Here is a 21,952-nt window from a genome sequence, read left to right as displayed (position 1 = left end):
AATGGCGGTAAGGGTCCCCATTGGCAAAGGTTTGAGGTGGTCCCTCTGGGTGAATTTCTGGGATGCTCTAAGACGCTGGCTGTGTTTTATTATTAGAAGTTTGGGATGCTCTGTTCACTGAGAACTTTCATTCTTCTGAAAGATTTAACTTTGTGTCTAAGTTTCTTTCCTCTTTCCAAATGTAGCACAGTGAGAAATGTTCCTGAAATAGCACCTTCCCCCAGGAAAGAGAAGAGAATGGGAAAATGTTCAATTAAGCTGTTTTTATTTTTTGTAATATAGAGTGAAAGTTCTTTGTTACTGGAGGGAAATGATACAAGATCAGCAAAGCTTAATACATCAGTAGTGAAGTGCCCTTCACAGTTACACTGTGACACCCTTGAAATGGTCTTGACGAAAGAACCAAATGTCATGTTCCACCTAAGAACTATAGTAAAAAAAAAAAAAGATGTTTTTCTCACCTTGTAAGGAAGAAAATCATTACCAATATAGAAAGGCAACAGTCATTAAATAAATTAAAAGCATCTTTAAACTTTTTCCATATACATATAATATATATTTAAATTGCCATTGACTGTACAAGCATTAAATTTTCAACTAAAACATTTACAGAAATTAGTGTGAAAAGTTGAATGGAAAGCTTTGTTTTTAGAAAAGGGAATCATTTTATCCCTTATAAGCAACACTAGAACACTGAGAAATCAGATTTACCCAAGATTTTTTACTTAGTTGCTTATTCATCCTTACATATCAGGTATGCATAGCTATTCCCTAACCCAACCTTGATTCACGTGTCCAGACATTTGTTACTTGGTAGCACAGAAAAAATGTAAAACTTCAAGATTAACTGAATAATGTAGTTATAAAAACATTGCATAAGTCAGACAGATGACAGTATTACTTACAATTGTCTATGAAATATTAAATGAGTAACAAGACTTTTATACAGAAATAGTAAAACTTTATATTAATGAATAAATGGTCATCAGTTAATACATAGCTAGGTGAGTATAAAATTTAATCTGGAATATTGCAATCCTGAGATCTAAGGCATTCAACCTTCCAGTTTCCTTCTACAGCATCAGATTCTGTAAATTATAAATTATTTACACTGGTTACAATGAAGAATTCTTAAAATACTGCATGGATATGGGCAATCCCTTAACTGGAATTCCAGAAAACAGTTATCAGAAAAAGAATGCACAGACTCAAGCCAGATGGGATCCCAGCTCTAGGAGGGGGAGGTAGACACAGGCTCCCACCCCTAGTCGAGAAGCTTTCTGCAGTTGATACCCACGTGCAAATGGAAAATTAATTTTCTCAATAGAGTGTCACTGGGAATATTAATCACACTTCAGGGTAGGTTCTGTGCTCAGGAACAAATGGTCAACATGAAACTAACCCAGTGGTATTTTTGCAGAATTTTTGTTTAAAAAATAAAAGAACTGTTTTCTTTTCTTAAATGTCTCTGTGTGTTTATCTCTGTTTTTGTGTCCGTGTGTCCGTGTCCGTGTCCGTGTCCGTGTGTGTGTGTGTCTGGAAAACTGGCTAGGGCAGTGTTTGAAAGGGAAGAGAAGAAGAATGAGGCTGAGAAGGGAGAGAGATAGAAATAGAGACAGAGCAAGCAGGTTTTATCTAGGAAATACATTTAAAAATGTAATGCTTTCCCCATCGATCCCGATATTGTATAGGAGAGTTCTCACAATGTTATGTGGGCACTGTATGGAAACTGGTACCTAACACATTGCAAAATATTCCATTTAAATGAAATTTTATTAATTAACATGTCATTCAATTCACTTTAACCCCTTCTACTAAAATATTTTTAGGAATCATTTTTTTTTCTATGAAAAGCACAGTGTACCTCCAGCTTAGTACATGTTGACATGGTGGCTAGCAGCTGTTCAGCCCTTTATTCCCATTGCTGAGAAAATGTCAAAGCTCAATGTGTGATGATTTTAGCATGTCAGCCACTAATCAAAATGAAATATTAATTGGTCAGTAATTGGTAATTTCTATCACTGAGATGAATTGGGCACACTGTAGGATTTAATACGCAGAAAGTAGAAACTGATTTGAGCTTTAGAAGACTGGGAAGAATTGCTAGAGTTTGGGGTTGGTACATCTCTAGGAAAAGCTCAATTAAGAATTCCATCAAATTTACTCAGGAAAGCAAATTTTATTTGATGAAAAAGACCCATGAGTACATAACTTTGTGTTTCTGTCATGTATTCTGCTTTCAAATTTGTCAGAAATTTTGTTAGAAAGTAATTTCATTCCCCACCTGAGTTTGAATGTCTGTAACTTTATGTTACAGGAATGAAAAGTGAAACCAGGTAACTTAGGCACCTGCACTTTGTTTTCCAGACTCCCACCCCCACTGTGACTCATTGAGAGTTAAGACATAGTCACATTAGAGGCCGTTCCAACTGGAAAGAACTTTGGCTGCCTGTCTTATGTAACAGCCATCAAATAAAATACTGCACAGAGTGCTGCTCTCATCTACACATACCAAAGTGTATCTGATGCTTCATTTGGTTTACGAACAGAGTACTTGCAGTATTTCTATATCTGTTGTCATCACCCCTGGAAGACTATGTATAAAATAGTTCGTCTTAGAAACCAAACTCTCAGTATTTAGTAACGACTGGATTCCATAGATAGTTACAAGCAGAGATGGGATAAAACCCCATGTGTTCTGAGCTCACATAAGATCTGAGGTGGCTTTCTTATTTCTAATTATCATGTAAGACTGATCTGAGAGACAACACCACCAACCATCCATGACCTGAAATCACTTCTTTCTTTCAGGTAAATACAATGACCAAAAGATCTTTTAAATTTTAAATTTGTGGAGTGAAAGATTATAAAACAATTTTTAAGGGCAAAAATCTAAAAGGAGGTACTTATGACTATTGGAAATGGAAATAGACTGTGTCTGTATTGGCTCCCTTTCTTAGTGGGTAATTTTTAGTAAGCTTTGATTGAATATAGGTTTCATGACAGAGGCCAATATCTTAATCTCTGTGATGAAGAGCCTAGAAAAAAGTGTGGGATCAGATATTCACTACAAGATAGTCATTTACTTGGTCATTGCTAACAGTTTTTAAGCCTCAACGTCTATGGACAGTATCACATGAAGAAATAATATAATAACAAGAGAACTAGAAAGTGAATGACTTCAGGAAGGATTTCCCAAATTAGCATAGAGCAGATGAAAACACATGGGGGTAGAAAAGGGAGATTCAGGAGACTGGGTTTTCAAATTAGGCGTTTCTGATTCTCTTTTTCTGGAATTCAATGAAATGAACACATCCAATCAGATGGCTACATCAAGCATTGCTCTTGACATATGATCATACAATCATCAGTGGATGGTGCACATCAGAATATGGTATTGAAAAAAAAAAGGAATCCCATGAAGATGGAACTATAGAACCACATTAAGAAAAAAAATTAACAAATGTTCAGGCACTGGGCACACGTATACACACACTAGCACTTGGCACACACTAATTCAACTCACATCATGATTGTGGAGGAAAATCAAGGGTAAACAAATCTCAGAAACTCTTTAGATGGACATCAAAGTCAGCTGGGTGTTTAGCAGCCTGGGTTGCTCACAAATCTAAGGCAAGAAACCTAATAAAATCCACAAGATTCCTATGTCTCTTTAGTCCTCAGATGAGTAGAGACAAATGGTAAGTTATTGCTGTTAATTCCCACCTAGTTTTAAAGCCCAATACAAAAATAAGTCAGTGTGTTCTCTAACACTCCTAAAAACAGTTTGAGTAATAGTTTTTCTTACGTGATTAAAACAAAAAATAGACGTCCACATTTACTAAAATCACACTTTTAGTTACATTCAGAAGAAAATACAGTTCAGTTTTGCTTGGTGGAACTCTTCAATCTACTTGTTCATTTTCTTTTGGGACAAAATGCATTGGCAGTGCAAAAATAAAAAAGAAAGAAAGGAAGAAAGAAACAGTCCATAAAACCCAATTACTGATTGAATGGAGCACTCAGATTCGTCCTCTGACGGGTTATCTGCAAGCACAGGAGTCTACTGTCATGTTAGGGTAGACTTTAAGCACCACATTCTTGTTTTCATCAAAGAATAAGATGCTGAGTGAGGACATCTTTTCTGGCACACAGCAAGGCTCTGGAATTCCGGAGACGACCCCCACTGCTCTCACTATACTCTGGATGGTCGCATGATTGGATGGCTTCAAAGACTGGAAAGAGAAATAAGAGCAACATGTTAGGTTAAACTGCTTTCCCCAGCCCTCATCACATACAATGGATTTGTTTAGATCGTTCTCAGAAGGCCCATATCATTGACCTAGTCAGCTCAAACTCCTCTACCTCCATGGATGTATCATCTATACAGTGCCTGCTGTGCTCCGGGGATTTTGTAGGTGGTGCCTTTAATCTTCCCAACAAATTGGTTACATTTTTTTTTTTTTTTTTTTTTTTTTTGCAAAGACTCTGCAAGTTAAATGAAAGTTAAATGACGTGTCTGAAGTCAAACAGCTGGTAAATAGTAGAGTGAAACTTTGAACTCAGTTCTGCTAGCAGGAATCATTTAATTAGAAACAACTTAGCCCCCAAACCATGGAATTCATGTATTCTCCATGTTCTTAATTACAATAACAAAAATAAATTGTCCCTGACCCTCTGAACCTTTAAAGAACTCAAACGCACTAACAGAGATAACTATCACCAACTACAAAGTGAAATTTACTCACTGTTATTATCCCACTAGGTGGGGTAGAAGACTGCTTATCTTGTAGGCTATTTTGAAGGTTATTTGTTTTGTAAAAGGATGAGTTTTTGGTTGCTATTCCATTCATATTACACAATTATTCAGTTCAGCCTGCAGACTGAGGTTGACAAGACCATACCATTGACCACTGGGGGTCACTGTTGCTCCATGGGCAACTTAAACTGGGTGCCTTGGCAGTCTAAGGTGGGCCATGTCCTCTGGGAATCAAGTGTGGGATTTTCACCTGGGTGTCAGGAGTCTGATCAAGGACACCTTGGTTAAATCTCTTCCCGAGAAAATAGAATGCATTTGACTTAGACATGTATGTGCAGCTCTAAGTGTTGGAAAGAGTAACAGCCTCGAGCCCAGAGTGGTCAGAAGGACTCCGCAATTGGAGCCACAATGCCTGGCAACACTTCAACTCTCCTAGTGTTTTTTTCCTTAGGTGGATGGAATTAGTTTTGTTTTAAGCACATTTAGAAACAGAAACTTGAGAAGTGAGTTTGTGGCTCAATAGAGCATTTGTCTACCATGATCCAGGTCCTGGGTTTGATTTCCAGCTGCTCCTCAAAAAAAAAAAAAAGAAAGAAAGAAAGAAAGAAGCGAGGAAGGAAGGAAGGAAGGAAGGAAGGAAAGAAAGAAAGAAAGAAAACAACAAACAAACAGAAACCTGAGCATGGTGGTGCATACTTGCAGACTTCAATTCTTGAAAGGAGAAAGATAAAGAGTTCAAGGCTAGCCTCAACTATACAGGTGGCTGACAGTCACCTCAGGGTTACATGAGACTCTATATCCAAACAAACAGAAACCAAACCAAAAGCAAAGCAAACAACAAACAAACAACAACAACGAAACCAAGGAGGATGACTTCCCAAAGATGGACAGTATCATTGCAACAAAACCTTCATATTTCTTTTGACTCAGAGGTTTTGAGATTCACGAATTGGGATTTTAATTCCCAGCCAGTAAAGAACACCAGAATGGAAAAATGGGAAATGGTAGAAGGTCAAGAATGCACCCAGGCCAAAGAAGTAATGCAGAAAGCTGATGTACTGTAAGAAAAATTAAAACAAGTCAAAGAGAGGATGTGTGCTGGCAGAGAAAGGGAAATGTTATCTGAATTATTTTAATTTCAACAAGAAGAACCCATACACTACCACTTCAATTTTTTGTGAAAAAATTGTAAAAAAAAAAAAAAAAATCTAGTGTTAATAATACAGCACTGTTTTTACTCTTGCTTCCTACTGACTTGAAGAATATTTTTAAATAGCTTTAATTAGTTAATTAAATGGTTAATCAGCTCTAATTGATTACAGAACAAGATATTCTTGTGTAAGTTTTAAGAAGCCCCAGTATTTGTACTTTACACATTGTTTTCTCTTTATTAAAATGCTTTTACTGAATGAAAATTATTAGGAAAACATGTAGGGATCAAAAGAGAATGCAAGTGTATATGAAAATGTCACAACGATTCCCATTAGTCTATATAATTAATATTTACAAAGAAACAAAAGACCTCCACAAGTCTGTGACATTCACAGGAACTGCCATCAGTGTGGTAACAAAGTAGTGAATAACCACTGCAGACTGCTGTGATACTATTACTGAGTTCTGCCAGAAACCTTTGGCACAACCCACTTTTTCTATTATTGATTGAAAGCTATTGGAAGACTCAGCCTTTCAAACAGCATGCTGTTAAAGTCTCAGAGGCAGTTAAAACCAGGTTTTCTGATGTTATTCTCTATGGTTAATGTTTAATGCCTAGATATTACGTAGTGTGGATGGCCTTAATTAGGCGAGTACTTGAGCAAGTAGTCTGGCTCTGCACTGAATCCCCAGGTCCTAGAATGTATATATCTGGACCCTGAAGCAACGCTGTTAAATGGCTGAAATACTTAGAAGAAACAGTACACCCGTCATTTTACCCATTTATGAGAAATAACTCCTATCAACAAAGCTAAAAGATTCTGTGCAAGTGACTTGGTGTAGATATGGAAAATATTCGTGGGTGTTTCCTAGGGAAAATTCCTGTCTTTTTTTTTTTTTTTAATCCAAGTCAGAACTGATGCATTCAGAAACTAAGTGTATGAGTAGTCCCAGTGGGCTCGCCAGCATCAGGCCCAAGCCCTCGATTCTGGGGTGGTGTTTTGTATCAGGGACCTCTCAGATGACTAGGGAGTATCCCCTTTTTCCTAGCTATGGAATCCTCTGATGGAGCTACCATTACCAGAAGTGGTCACATCATGCACAAATAATCCATGCTGTCATTTGCTGGTGTGAAGCATGCTGCCAGTAACAAATTTTGTTTTCGAGTAAGGATCATGTTTCTCATGACTCTCTCTTCTGAGCTTAGAGCTGGTGCCAATCACAAGTGCGAATCTGTGCTCCGCCCCATGCCCATCACTCTGTTTAATGACAGTGCGCACCTTCCACATCAATTCAGGTGTGACTTTGCTGAGTTTTGACAAGATTTCATGTTTTTAGTGTTCATCTTCATGACTGAGATTAAAGCTGGAAGATCTAGGGAGTTCTTTAAGAGTCTATCATTAATTAAATGTGAATCTCTTTATATGGACTACTCAGTTCAAAGTATTTCAATTATTTGTTGCCTAACTCTGTATCTTTGCTATTCCTAGCTTTTGCACAATTCCTCGCAGAAATAACTTCACTCCTCTAATCCTTGTTGGTTTCTTGGATCTCTGTCAGGAACAATGGCTCAATCATTTTCATTTGAAATTTCTGTTTTCCATTGCTGCTGGGGTGGTGAGGGAGGCAGAGGCACAGGACTTGGCTCTGGCTATCTGGGTAGTTTTCATCATATGGCATCATTCCAAGAGTCTCTCTCTGGGAGAACAGATTGGCTGTAAGAGCCAGAAATCAGAAAGAAAGAAAGAAAAAAAAAAAAACCAAAACCCCAAACTGTTGTGTCTGTGAATGAAATCTTCAGTGGTCAGGCTTGCACCTGCCAAGCTGTGGATAATGTCCTCTAGTTAAATTTGATTACAGATGCATTGGAAGGGGAGAATATGTCATCAGCGAAGAACCTTCATTCCTGACCTGGGCCACGAGGTTTTGCTCCACACTCTTCCAATCCAGCCCACATGGGTGTGATGGCCCAGAAACTATCTAATTGGAATCAGTGAAAGGGCAAAGCCTGGAATTTGGGAAAGGCAGAACACAGCTGTTCTGAATTATAGAGCAGGTTGTCAACTTTTGCAGACGAAGAGCCCCGCCATATAGGCCAGGCTTTCACCCAGGAGGCCAAAAACAGGAGGCCCAACAGAGGAGTCTGGCCTGGGAGAACTTTCCTCTGAGGCAAAATATATATCTAAAGTCTGAAAGTTCTTTGGCACTCCAGTCAGCCCACATGTGCTGTACTGATTGGATGAGAGACCCTCATTTTCCTCTGCTGGTCAGACTGTATTTTTATTTAAATATTTCATTCTGGATGCCACACCAAACACTGTGCTAACAGCAGTGCATATTAAGTACCTCTTCCCTTTACATCGTATTTCCCATCCTCCTTTGTTACTAAACTGACTGAAAGACACAAAGTCTCGAGAGCTAAAAGGGAACCCCTAGCACGCGTTAAAAGTTAGGCAGCTCCACACAAGATGATGCTAATCTTCCACACTTGATTTAGCAAAACGGAATTGCAACCTCAGAGAAAAGACCTCTGCATGGATCCCTGTTTTGTGTCCCTGGAGCTCTGATGCCATTCCAAGTTTCAACAAATATTATGATGACTCCAGTGACTGCTATAGATCTGCTCTTCATTCCATTCTCCCTCCAAAAGAACCTCCCTGGAAGAGCTCACGGGCTGCTGAACCCAGAGAGAGAATCCTCCCTGGAAGAACTCATGGGCTGTTGAACCCAGAGGGAGAATCCTCTCTGGAAGAACTCATGGGCTGTTGAACCCAGAGAGAGAATCCTATTTTCAGTTTGTGATGTCTGAAAAAGGACTAAAACCATTTACAGAACCTTTCTGGCCTCACGGCTTTCTTTGCAAGCTTGCTGTCCCTGTGCGGCAGCGTTTCCTTAGACACCTCTTCTGTTCCACTCAGTCTCGTGTACAGCCACTAGTCAGGTCCACAGCAAACAGCTACTGAGTCCCACTACTCCACATAGGTTGCTCTGCTATTTCCTCACTGTGCTGGTTGGGCAGGTCCTGTTATTTTTATTATTATTATTATTATACTCTACTTTAGCTATTTCAAAGAAAAAAATAACAAGTAGAAAGTTTTATGGATCTAAAAGGCCATTGCTGCTTGGAGGTGGGAGCCAAATCCAAGCCCAAAGAAACTGTCTGGTCTGCTGCTGCAGAAAGTGTTCTGTGAATCAGCAGCATCAGTATCAGCTCAGGTCTTGTTAGATGTGCAGCATCCCCTGTCTCCTCTACTCCCTATACACTGTATCAGATCCTATGCATTAATAAGATTCCAAAAAGTTTAAAGGCCAACCAAGGCTTTAAAATTCCTGCTGTGACCAAGTATGGTAGTTTAATTATATAGATGCTTCCCCTTAACCTTATCTCTGCAGTTGTTAACACTATGATTCTTTTCAGTTCCTTCTAAAGTTCTTCTCAAGAAACAGTGGATCCACAAACAGCACACGGAGGTAGAACAAAGTTGAGAGGCACAAGTGGGAGAAAGTGCAGAGAGGTGGAAACTGAGTTCCCCAGAGTTGGGGCCGAAAAGCGAAGGGACTGAGCATCTACATCGAGCATCTACATGTGTCTGTTTTCTGGAGCCTGAACGTTGGGGTGATGAAGGAACAGAAGAAAGTTTTCTCCAAGTCACCCAGAAGAGACTACAGTGCATGGGAGTGAACGAGGTTATTTGGACAAACCCTAAGACCTACCGAAAATTAGTCACTCTGACCTTAAAATCAGCTATGGATTATATCCCCATTTCTCAACGTCACAAAGCAAGACACACTGTAAAACAGGACACCATTACATTCGCCTTCTTTGCTGCACCCAGGATTCTAAATGTCACCCCAGTTGAACACGGTTTGCCTGAGCAGTGAAAGTCCTGAGAGGAGATAGGGCTCTCAACACAGCCCTGAATTCATAGCCCTTACTTCAGGTTGTATTCTTAAAACAGAAAATTACAAGAATCCTCCGGAATGACAGTTTCATAGGAAATGTACAAAACTCATCGTTCTGTAGTAACTAATAAGAAAAACAGGATTTCAGACAGGTTGCTGGCCTGAGGCTGACCTGGCCTTGAGTCTTCAGCCCCTTTTATATGTGTGTCAATCAGTGACTACACTCTAGCAATATAAAGACCCGTAAGCTGAAATTGCCAGTCCAAGAGGCAAAGGACATTTTCTCTATTTTTAGACAGCAGCAAAAAAAAAAAAAAAAAAAAAAAAAAAAAAAAAACTGATTCAGATTTCATTAAAAACTCACTGTGATTCCTCCTCTGAATTCTATCCATTTAGTCATTCTTGAGTGTGTGGTAGAGATTTAAGCTGTGGTAAGACTGGAAATGCAGCAATAAGCTAAACCTGATGCCCAGGGTGTGGCTAATTTTCACTATAGAGTGAACTATTTTTACTCCAGTGAAAAGAGAGCTGTCATTTGGACGTGCTTGGAAAGACAGACATTGGATTTGGAAAGACTTCTGAAAACATGTTTGTATGATAAAATGCAGTCCCTGATGCTTCTGAAATAAACAAAGGTAATTTCTGACAGGGAAAGATGGACCTTGGGAGAAGTCACTGTCATCACATCCTGTTCTGCTTTTCTTTTCTTTTCTTTCTTTCTTCTTCTCCTTCTTCTTTTTCTTCTTCTTTTTCTTCTTTTCTTCTTCTTCTTCTTCTTCTTCTTCTTCTTCTTCTTCTTCTTCTTCTTCTTCTTCTCCTCCTCCTCCTCCTCCTCCTCCTCCTCCTCCTCCTCCTCCTCCTCCTCCTTCTTAGTGTTTAGCAGTCAAGCAAATGAAATAAGCATCTGTTGGGTTTCAGGCCAATTTACCTAGCCAAACCCTGATTGACCTGCATAGGGACAATTCACCTCATGAGAAACTGTTTATCCAAAAATGCTCCACATAAGGGCAGCAGACCCATTATTCCTTCTCTTTGCTTCCACAATATTCTTACATCCCTTGAATACCACTCAGAAGTCAGCTTCTGCCATCTGGGGCTTGCTTACCACGAACAGGTGTATATTCACAAGTGACCAACCATGTGGCTGGATATGCACCATGTTTAGAAACAAAAAAATGCATATTTTACACATATGGTTTTCATAGCCTTCGTACCTCATACTACTTTTAACAATCATCAAAGAAAACCCAAGCATAACCACATTGCCCATTATACTATACTTTAGAATGTTATAAATAAGGTTCTGAATAGAGTTTCTTAAATGGAAACACACTCAGCCTGCTCTCCTACACCATGCAAAAACAAATCGAGCACAAAGTAAAGGGCAGTGGCTACCTTTGGCATGGGAAACTGGCAGGCTCCGGAGCAGTAATAAGCATCAAATGACTTGGGGGAGATGATCCATTCACTCCAGCCAATATCAGCAAAGTCCACTTTAAGGTACCTCCTGGCACAATTTCGAGATTCGATCCATTGCTTTCGTCTTGCCTTCTTCAGGGTCTGTTCATCAAACTGCAGTGTCTGGCCCTTCTGATGAGGTCCTTTCCTCTGCTTCTTTTTGTTCCTGCTCTTTTCAGGGGGCTGAGTCTGAAGGGTCTTGTAAGGCCGTCTCTGCTCCCACACGCCATCCTCCTTGTATTGATACTCTGCCCCTGGTAGCTCATTGTTCTGCAGAGGCAACAAGATTCCAGTCGAACGTTTCTTCCGCCTTTCAACGGAGAGAGCGGCTCTTATGTGGCTATCCAGTTTGGGCACAGTTCCTTCGGGGAAATCTCTGTGTCTCTGTAAGCTAGACACTACACTTTCTGGCTCAGAAATGGCGGCATCATTGGCATATACCAAGATGTAAGGCTCCGGGAAAAGCAGCATCCTCTTGGGCAGCTCATGTCCTTTGGAAGTAATGTTAAATCCTATGAGGAACCCCTCGTTTTGCTTGGCCTTCTTCAAGAGCTGAGTGATGTCTTTCGACAGCCAAGGCATGCTGTCTCGATAAGGTTTGACCACATCTACTGACAGGTGACCCAGGAGCTGGCTTTGGTTTGATTTGAGGATCCACGCAGAGAGATCTATCTGGATGTGTTGTCTTTGTGCGTGATGGGAGCATCCTTGGGATACTGGACAGCTCAGGCTGAGGTTCACTAATTCTCCAATACAGAAATACAGTGTGGCTGACAAAATGTTTTCAGACTTGGTGAGAGAGGTCAGATTAAAAGTGTGCAGGCCCTTTCTTTGAAGAGTTCCTAGGGAACAAAAACAAAAAGCGAGACTGAAGTAAACAGGAGTTACTACTATTTTATGAACTATTCAAAATTCAATGAAAAATAAATCAGTGCTCTAGATATAACAGTCAAAGCACTAGAATCCTTAGAAGAAGAAAACATTGGGACAAATCCTCATGATTTTAGAGCTGGTAACAGCTTCGTGCACATGCCACTACATGCATTCAGTAAAAGGACAAATATATCAACCAATAAAAGCTCTAAATAAAATGAACTTTATCAAAGTTAAAATGTTTGCACATCAAAGGTAAGTACCAAGAAAATGAAAAGATGAGCTACAGAATTCGATAAAATATCCGCTATTTGTGTATCTAGAAGTTTAGTAGCCAGGAGGAAACAAGTAAGTAAGAGCTTTAATTCAACAACAGAGATGAGATGCCGATATGACCAAAGAGCAGATACAGCTCCAAAGATGTACAAGTGGCTGACAAGACGTGAAAACTTGTTGAAAATCGTTAGTCACCAGGGAAATAAAAATCCAAACCTCAGTGATGTGGCACAAGCTATAGCAGTGTGGCTATCACAGACAACAACAGAAAGCCTTAACTATCAGAAGGTTTGTGAGAAGAAACTGAAACTTCTTCTGTTTATTAGGGTAGATATAAAATGATTCAGCTGCTGTGGGAAACACTTTGGCATTTCCTCAAAAATCTAACCAGGAGATTAACATATGATAAAGCAATTCCTCAGAAACTGAAGACAGGGAATCAAATAAGTATATTCACAGTATTAAAAGGTAGCAAGGGCCCAAATGATCATCAGCCAATGCACAGATAAACAACTTGTAGTGTATTGATAAAACAGAATATTGTTATTGTGAAAAAAGAATACTAATATGTGTTAAGACATGACTGAACCTTGAAAAATTATGCAATACATGTAAACCACATTTAAAAGCTCACTTACTGCTTAATTTCATTTGCATAAAGCTATCTAAATTAGTTAAATCCAGAGATAGGAGCAGAAGGGTTCGATGGGGGTTAGAGGAAGCTGGGTATGAGAGGAAACTCCATAATGGTTCTGAGGCTTTACTTCCAGGTGATGGAAATATTTCAAAACAAGTCAGAGTTTGCAATTGTATGGCATTCTGAAGATGTTACCACCACTTTGTCATCCATTCACTTTAAAATAGTTCATTTCATGTCATGTCAGTTTCACTTGGATAAAAAAAAAAGAGCAAGGAGGGGCAGATGGGAGGGTTTGGAGGGAGAAAAGGGAAGGGATACATCGAGTAATTATAGTATCTAAAGAAATAACCTTTAAAAAAGGAAAACAATATAGAACAAAATTGTGTGCCGCCTCTCGCTTTTGAGGGTTTCTATTAGGGAGAACACTGTGGGATAACAGGAGGGAATTTTGAAAGAAAACTCAGAAAAGATTGGGCAGCCTTACTAGTTCACTCTTTGTTGAAGCACCATAAATGTATGGGAATCATAGCACACTAGTGCACTTAGTGTGTGTATTGTAGCGGGTGGTGTGTGTGTGAGCTCTGGAGAACACCAAGCAGTGTGTACAAACTCTGCACCTCGCTGAAGCTGCCTCTGCGAAACGTTAATTCATCCTCCTGGTGCAAGCGGAGGGCTTAGAATTTGACCTGGATTTAATTACAGACTCAGTCACTTATTAACTTTGTAACTTCTGGACAAGCTAATGTTCTCATTCATAAAACAGAAAGACTATTACAACAAGCACTTCAAAACTGCTTTGGATAAAGAACATGGACTCCCTTCCCATTGGGTCACAGGGCCACTTCAAGCAGCGTGAGAGCCTGGCATCTTTGCATTCATTGTATACCTCTCTCCTTTACTCTGGATCAGACTCCTGCACAACTAGATCAGACTTGTAACTGGCTGAAGGACTGACTGCCTGAAATCTGGAGGTCCAAGAAGACTAAGCCCCAAATGGACCTAGCTTTGTCTCCCTTCAAGTATGAAGGCATAGAGATAAGAGCAGCTAAGGTACTTCACAGTTAGTTTTTCAATGCCCCATTCTGAACCCCTCCTCCAAAAGGGACTTTTAGGTCTCCCTAGTCAGCATCCTATACCTACTGACACTTTGAATTCCAGGTACAGTGAAGCTTTCCAGGCAAGTTGACCTTACGATGGGGTTATCACTAAAATGGAATGGTTACATTACCATGGAAGCTGAAGTTGTCCCTATACCCATACAGGAAAAACTGTCTTGGGGGTCATGTTGTGTCTTCAAGTGATAAGGACTCATCCAGAGTCACTTGAAGAATCAGAACTGAGACAAAGAGCCGTCAGACCACAGTTTGCCCAGGACCGCTTACTTAGACATACTTAGACATACCCTGCGCATCCTTCACCACTTCCTCCTGTATGCACACCTGAAGCTCACATCAGTACCCTGTAGATGAGCTGGAATGTCGAACTTATCTCAGATGTCTTCGTGTTATTGCCATATTGATTAAATTCCTTGCCTACCTTACCACTACTACTTTTCCATCAGAATTTTTGTTGGAAGCCACCAAGCTAGCCTTTGACTACAATGTCTGCTTCCTGTGTTGCCAGAATGCTATGTGTAATGCCACATGTGTAATGGTCATAAAAGTTCTAGTATTTCTTAAATGCAAATATAAATTACTATTGTGTGATCGGAGCCTAGTCTAACATTATTGTAGGAATTATGGCTCCTTCTATCTACTTGACAAAAAACATGGATTAGGTGAGCAAGATCTTAGTATTTGGATACTGTCTGAACAAACGAGCCACCCCTTTATAATGTAGAAGCACAGCATTGTTGTTCATTCAGCGCTCTATAAATTCAAAACCTAAACTTAAATAGTTCAATAAAAATGACCGAAATGTTTAAGTCATATTCCTAGTTCTTCTGATGGAGAAATTAGCAACAGAAAGAGAAGGAAGCTGGTTAGGCAGAAATCAATTCTTTCAGGATCATCTATTGAGTTCCAGCTAGGCTGAGGTTGGACCTGAGGAATCCAAACCCTGGGATTTGTCCCAGAGAGCCTGCCTCTGTGCACTTGTTCCATATACATACTTATTTCAGAAACACACACGCAATCGTGAAATTATGTTCTTGATCAAAACCACGTTTCAGCAAAAACAAAACATTTTTATAAAGACGTGGAAACTTAAAATGAGTTCATCAAGTCCCCAAGCATGGGGGAAGTGCAATGGGAAACACATTTTACTCATTTTTAACATTGTGTGAAGCAAAAGGAGGAAACTGCCATTTGTGCACATTTGTATAATCCGTGACACTGGGATAATATCTTACAGACCTTTATAACAAAGCCATGGCATCAGGGCTGTTCAGGGGCTCTGCCCTTAATTCAGCCCAGTCACCATAACATATACTTTTACCCAAACTCCACATAGATGAGGGACATTTCAAATGCAAGGAAGAGAAGGCACCCCATTTCAAGCACATGGCAATCAAAGGTTGCCCATAAGCACACCGGTGGGGAATAGATGAACTCCAAAGGTTGGGTGTCACTGTCTCACTTGATAACCTCACCTTGCTTCTTTCCTCCACATCCCATCTCTGACTGTTTCATTCTGTCAAGCCCATTTCTTCTTGCCTTGTATTCTGCTATCGTTTAGCCTCCTCCTCAACTCCAATCTTTGGTGTCCATTAGCTCTCAGAATTCTCTCACATTGCTTTCTCCTCCTAACTCTCTCATTCCAGCCCAGTGCCTTATCTTGAAGTTGAAGCCCCAGGACCCAGACTCATATGTACTGTAGACAGTAGCTAAACTCCCAAAGTGCTGGTCCCCTCATCTATAAAGCACACTTCGTAGTATCAACTACAGAACTATTATGAGAATTCATCGAAAGAACTCCAGTAAAACACACAGCACATAGACCCACTAACAAGCAGCTAACTGGAACCTCACTGTCTGGGATGGTAGTACCTAATTGAGACATGCTGGAAACAGACAATACTCCCTGAATGTCAAAGACCTCGTACAAACAAGAATGCAACATATTACATGCATATATGAAGGATGTTCATGGAGTTGAACAAATCAGTATAGAGCAACAATTAAAAGAGTGATGTAACTACTGGTAAGAAACCTCCCACGAAGGTCATGAAAGAAACTCCAAGCTCAGTGGGTCATGAACACCCAAAACAAGATGTGAAAGCAGAGGGAGGCTTGCTGGAAAGAAGAAGGGGTTCACTGGGAGAAAGGAAGATGAGACAAGTAATTTAGGGTAAAATGATTAAAATTAATTGCATATATTAGGACACTGTAAGAGTACGATTTTTTTTAGAGTGCGATACATGCCTCTCTATAAGAAGTACATGTCAATTATTAAGCATTTACTTTCAGACTTTTTCTTCTTTTAGATCTTAAAGTAATTTAACTTTCCAAATCATTTTTTCCAATAGGATCTCAAATTATAGCTCAGGCTAGCCTGGAATTCACTTTAGCCCAGTTTTGCACTGTACTCACAGCAATCCTCCTGCCTCAGCCTTTGAAATGCTAGATTTATAGGCACAAGCTACCCTGTCCAACCTTCAAATAAATATTTTCATGTGATGAGAAAAAAATAGGAATTTTGCATGTGCTTCTCTTTATCCACAAGTCCTTGCACAACTTTGCTTATAACGCTTAAGTATCTAAGTTTAAAAATCAGCGAGAGGGAAGTGCTTTAATATCTACTGTTTGTATTCTAAAGTATGCAGACACATATGGATTTGAATTTCTAATTACAAGTCCAAGGTGGACTTTAACAATTTTTAAGGTGTTAATAACAAGTTGTAATATGAGTTAAAAAATAAAGGTAGACTTTATTAGCTTACAAACATAGCTCATGTGCTTTCGGTGGACATAGCAGCTAACCACATGTTGCACTTACCAAATACACGTACAGCAGGGTGCTTAATTCCAGTTTTCTTCTTAATTACTGATTCAGAGGAGGGTAACTAAGAAAGTAACCAAGATGGCAGGGTTTGGGAGCCACATCATAACTTTGGGTTCAACAAGTAAGAATATTTGGCTTAGAGAAAGAGCGAGTGGATTGATACTTCCACAAGAATTATTTCCTTTCCTTTAATTTTAAATTAAATACTTTAAAAAGGTTAACACATGTTTAATTTTAGTTTATGTGTATGAAAACTTTGTCTTCATGTATGCCTATGCACCATGTGTATGCCTGGTGCCCATGAGTCCAGAAGAGGGAACCAGATACTCTGAAACTGGAGTTACAGACAGTTGTGAACTGCCATATAGATACTGGGAATCCAACCCAGGTCCTCTGGAAGAGAACCCAGTGTTCTTAACCACACAGACATCTCTCCATTAAAATATGTTTTAAATTAAGATGTAATTATTTTATATCACTTCCCCCCTTCCTTCCTCCAACCCCTTCAATGTCCCTTCCTTCTGGCTCTTTTCAAGTCATCTTGTGCTGGATAGTATTATGTCCACTTTATACAAGCTAGAGTTACCTGAGAGGAAGGAACCTTAATTAAGAAACTGTCTCCATAAGATTGGGCTGCATGTAGCCCTGTAGGGGTTTTTCTTAATTAGTGATTGATAGGGGAGGAGTGGTAGCAGCCTATGGGTGGGGCCGTCTGTGGGCTGGTAGTCTTGAGTTCTGTAATAGAGCCCACTGAGCAAAGCCTGTTGAATAAGCCAGTAAGCAGCACCCCTCCACAGCCTCTGCATCAGCTCCTGCTTTCAGGTTCCTGCCCTTTTTGAGTTCCTGTCTTGACTTCCTTGATGAAGAACAGTGCTGTGGAAGTGTAAGCCACATAAATTTTTTCTTCTCCAAATTGCTTTTATCATGCATGGTGTTTCATCACAGTAATAGTAACTGGTAATTTGAAAGAGAATGATCCCCAAAAGGAATGGCACTATTAGGAAGTGTGCTTTGTTAAAGTGGGTGTGGCCTTATTGGAGGAAGTGTGTCACTGTGGGGGCGGGCTTTGAGATCTCTTTTGCTCAAGCTTTGCTCAGTGTGACACTCAGTCTGCTTCCTATTATCTGCATGTCAACATATAGCAGCTCTTTCTCCTCTGAAACTGTAAGCAAACCATCCCAACTAAAAGTTTTCCTTTCTAAAAGTTGCTGTGGTCATGGAGTCTCTTCACAGCAATGGAAACCCTAACTAAGACAGAAGTTGGTATCAGGGACTGGGGTATTGCTGTAATAGGCTTGCCTATGGTTTTGTTTGGAGGAATTTGGACTTTGGTATTTTGGGTTAGGAAAGCAGTGGAATAATGTATTCAGCACTGTTAATTGGACCATACTAGTGAGCATGGAAGACAGTTGTGCTAAGAATGAGAGAAGAATGTTAGTATGTTGCCTAGAGACTGGTCTTGTGTTTTTTTTGGTGAAGAATGTGGCTGCTTTTTGCCCTTGTCTGAAAAGTCAGCCTGAGGCTTAAGTAAAGAGTTTTAGACTAATTCTGTTGGCAGAGGAAATCTCAAAACAGCCTAGTATAGACTTGGTTATGTGGTTATTAGTGTTAGCTCTAATTCTGATTTATAATGAAAAGGAGCAAGCTGAGAAAATAAAAATACAAAATGTATAGATTGAGAAAAAGGGCATCAGGAAGTGGAATGGAGCTAAATCCTATGTTCAAGGAGATAGAGTAAGAAATGAAATACAGGGAGTGCTGACCTCAGGGAAAGATCCCACCAAGGTAAGTTTCCATCTTGTTGAAAGGAATTAAAGAAAAGCTTAGAGCCAGGTGTGGTGGTGCAGGCCTTTAATCCCAGTGCTCCAGAGGCAGAGGCTGGTAGATCTCTGAGTTGGAGGCCACCCTGGTCTGCAGAGCAAGTTCCAGAACAGGCAAGCTTAGGCAGTGAAGGTAACCATGGAAAACAGAAAGCTGGTGAAGGTATAATTGAACAAGGGGACCATGTTCCAGCCACAGTAAGCAGCAGAACTTGGCAGCTTTGGCCACATGGTTCTGGAGTTAAGGATAGAAGGAAGAGCCTGTGGAATTTGCCCTCAAGACTAAGGAAAGGCTCTCTTGAGACTACTGACCAGTCAGATCGAGGGGCTGGCTGTGGGGAGCTCTGGAGTTGTTGGTGGAGAAGATGTTGGAGTCCAACCTCAGCAGAAAGTGGGACCAGTGCATGGCCAATGCAGTGGTGACGCTAGGTACTGGGTTTAGATTAGGAGTTGTTTTATCTCTCACCTTTTTTAAAAGAAGAGCTTGGCCATTAGCCATGGGTTCTGGCGTGGGATCGGGGATGGACTAGTCCAACCGTCAGGATGCAGGCCCCATATCATCTACATGGAAACTATGTCAAAGAGCAGTGACCTATGCTGAGAACATCCCAGTGGGAGGGAAAGAGAAACCATGTTTATTCCTCAGGAACACCGACGTGCCCTGGAGTGCGCTGACGTCCTGTGACAGTGCCGTCAGCCACGCTTCCCACTCCAGCCACTGTTTATGTGTTTGAAACCCAGTCTGTTTCTTTTGTATTTTCTCTTTGGAAATTGTAAGGAGGTGATCTTAAATAAATTAAAAATGGTGGGGGGTGAGAAGGGAAGACTATGAAAAGCCACTGTGGCTAGGCATGTGTCAGGGGTGTCCCTGAATGGAGAGGCCTAGAGAAGCCATTGTGTGAAGCTGTGAAGTGATGCCTCGATTTCCTTGGACACCTCAAGATGTTGGGGATGCCAGAGTCATGGGATATCTGCCAGGGAGAACTGCTAACTGGGAGTGGAACCAGCCCAAGAGAAAGAAGTGTGTTGCAATCAACAAAGCTGAAAGGAGTTGGAGATCTGAAGAGCACTTTGACATCAGACATGGAGATGCGGAGTTTGGAGTTTGCCCAGCTGGTTTTTGGTCTTGCTTTGGCCCAGCATTTCCTCACTATACTCCCTTCCCTACATTTTGGAACGGTAATGCCATTATAGGTTGGGAGTATGTGGTCTGCTCTTTGATTTTATGGGAGATTACAGTTAAGAGATTGCAGGGATCTCAGAAGAGACTTTGAACTTTGAAACATCGTTGAGACTGTGATAGACTATGGGGACTTTTGAAGTTGGACTAAACGCATTTTTGCATTATGATATAGCTACAAGCCTTTGGGGGCCAGGGAGTGGAATGTGGTAGTTTGAAAGAAAATCGCCCCCAAAGGCAGTGGCACTAATAGGAGGTGCAGCCTTCTTGAAGTAGTACTAACTAGAAACACTAAGATACTCCCAACTCTCAAATCGAGACTCTTTTTCTTTGACTATGATCATACACACACACACACACACACACACACACACACACACACACACACCTTATAAATATATAAACACAACCTGCTGAGTCCTTTTTTGTTGTTTCTTGTATATGGTATATGGCTTCAGGGCTGAGCATGTTGTATTGGATAACGAGTTAAGGGGCTCATCCTTGGAAGAGCTTAATCCTTCCTCTCTGTGGTCATTAGTTGCCTATAGCTCTTTGTCTAGGGGTGGACCCTGTGAGATATTCCCCCTTCAGTGTTAGCATATATATTGATACCATTGTTATTAGGTCTTGTTTGTGCAGCCTACTTCTAATTCAAGCAGTCTTAGAGAAGACTTCCTGGCATTCTGGCTCAGGTGAGCTTCCCCCCCTTTCTCACAATGTTCCCTGAGCAATAGATGCAGGAGCTGGGCTATGGATGAGTCCCCTGGGGCTGGAGTCTCCACGACCCATTGTTCTCCTCATTGTGTTCTGTAGGGTTCTGTGATGGTCTGTCTCCATTTGCTGTAGAGTCAAGCTTCTTTGGCGAGGAGTGATAACCACATTTTTTAAGAGGCATCTGTTCTCCCTAGACCTATAACTACAGGTGGTTGTGAGGCCCCTGGTGGGGGGCAGGTGCTAGGAAGCAAATGCCTATCCTATCCAACAGCAGTTTCAACTTTTAGCCTCTGAGCCATCTCTCCAGCTTCAAGAATTGCGTTTGAATATGTGAGAGGCTTCAGAACAGTCATGATGTGTCTTTCAGTGCCGTAGGCGAGACTGAAATCTTAAAGTTATAGCTGAATTTGGGGCTGGATCCAGGGAAATTTAAGTCATGACTCCGACTTAACTGAGAAACATGTATGGGACTTGCAGGGAGACAGTCATAAGTCAATACCACTATAGTAAGGTCCCCACACTGTAGTGGAAGGTGTGCAGGAACCAGAAACTTCTTAGCAATCTTGCAAAATACAGCAAAAAAAAAAAAATACAGTAGGGTTGTTTCTAGCTTTTTTCAAAGCAGAAAGTACTGGCTTTTTTTTTTTTTTTTTTTTTTTAAATGAGAAAAATACAGCTACCAATAGGTGGTGCTATTTTCATACTGTTTGGTGGCCATTCAGCACAAGTTTAATTTTCCTCCCTCAGACTACATCTACTGCACTGTGGTCTGCGTTGCCAATGACAACCTTGTGTTCTGACTGTCCTAAGAGTTCTCCACTGGAGGGTGCTTTGGAAGGTGGGTTTCTGCGCTGGACATCAAAGGGTCTTGAGCAAGCCAGGCAAGCTCTCCTACTGAGGTAGTCTCTGGGTGCTGGTGCTGAGATTTTCTTTTCCTTGAAGGCAACTGCCCCAGCCTGGAGGTTGTCCGACAACCCGTGCCTCGGCTAGGCCCCGGCCTCTGTGATCATTTCTTTGCACAAGGACTCCTTCCTCACACCGTGGACTCCTTTGATGATAAGGCCTTGCTTTGCATTGCATTTTCCTGCCCTCCAGCTGAGTTCAGTAAGTGCTTTTTATTTTGTTTTGTAAAATGCACATACCAATTTTGTTCACTTACTACAAAATGAAGGAGCACAGAAGTTAGCTGGCAAGTTAGCAACCCTTTGGAGGGGACCTCAGGTTGCCTATTACCT

General features: G+C 40.7%; 1 protein-coding gene and 1 pseudogene across 2 annotated transcripts in view; one reads left to right on the top strand and one right to left on the bottom strand.

Annotated features, from left to right (window-relative positions):
- Positions 1-248: 248 nt before the first annotated feature.
- Positions 249-21,952, bottom strand: part of Bmp3 (bone morphogenetic protein 3) — a 31,014-nt gene continuing 9,310 nt past the window's right edge. The window contains exons 2-3 of one of the 2 annotated variants that reach the window (XM_028873156.2): positions 11,210-12,114; positions 249-4,235 (exon numbers count right to left, since the gene is read on the bottom strand). In XM_028873156.2, coding sequence (XP_028728989.1) covers positions 4,044-4,235; positions 11,210-12,114 — 1,097 coding nt within the window. In that variant the 3' untranslated portion in view covers positions 249-4,043. Of the gene's footprint in view, positions 4,236-11,145; positions 12,115-21,952 lie in introns of both variants that reach the window. The other variant, XM_028873157.2, reaches the window with a different exon arrangement.
- LOC114695721 lies at positions 19,153-19,478 on the top strand (annotated as a pseudogene).

Source organism: Peromyscus leucopus, chromosome 10 (assembly GCF_004664715.2).
Source record: "Peromyscus leucopus breed LL Stock chromosome 10, UCI_PerLeu_2.1, whole genome shotgun sequence".
Classification (NCBI taxonomy): Eukaryota; Metazoa; Chordata; class Mammalia; order Rodentia; family Cricetidae; genus Peromyscus; species Peromyscus leucopus.
Note: the sequence above shows the minus strand (reverse complement) of the source record. Positions and strands in the feature narration are given on the sequence as shown.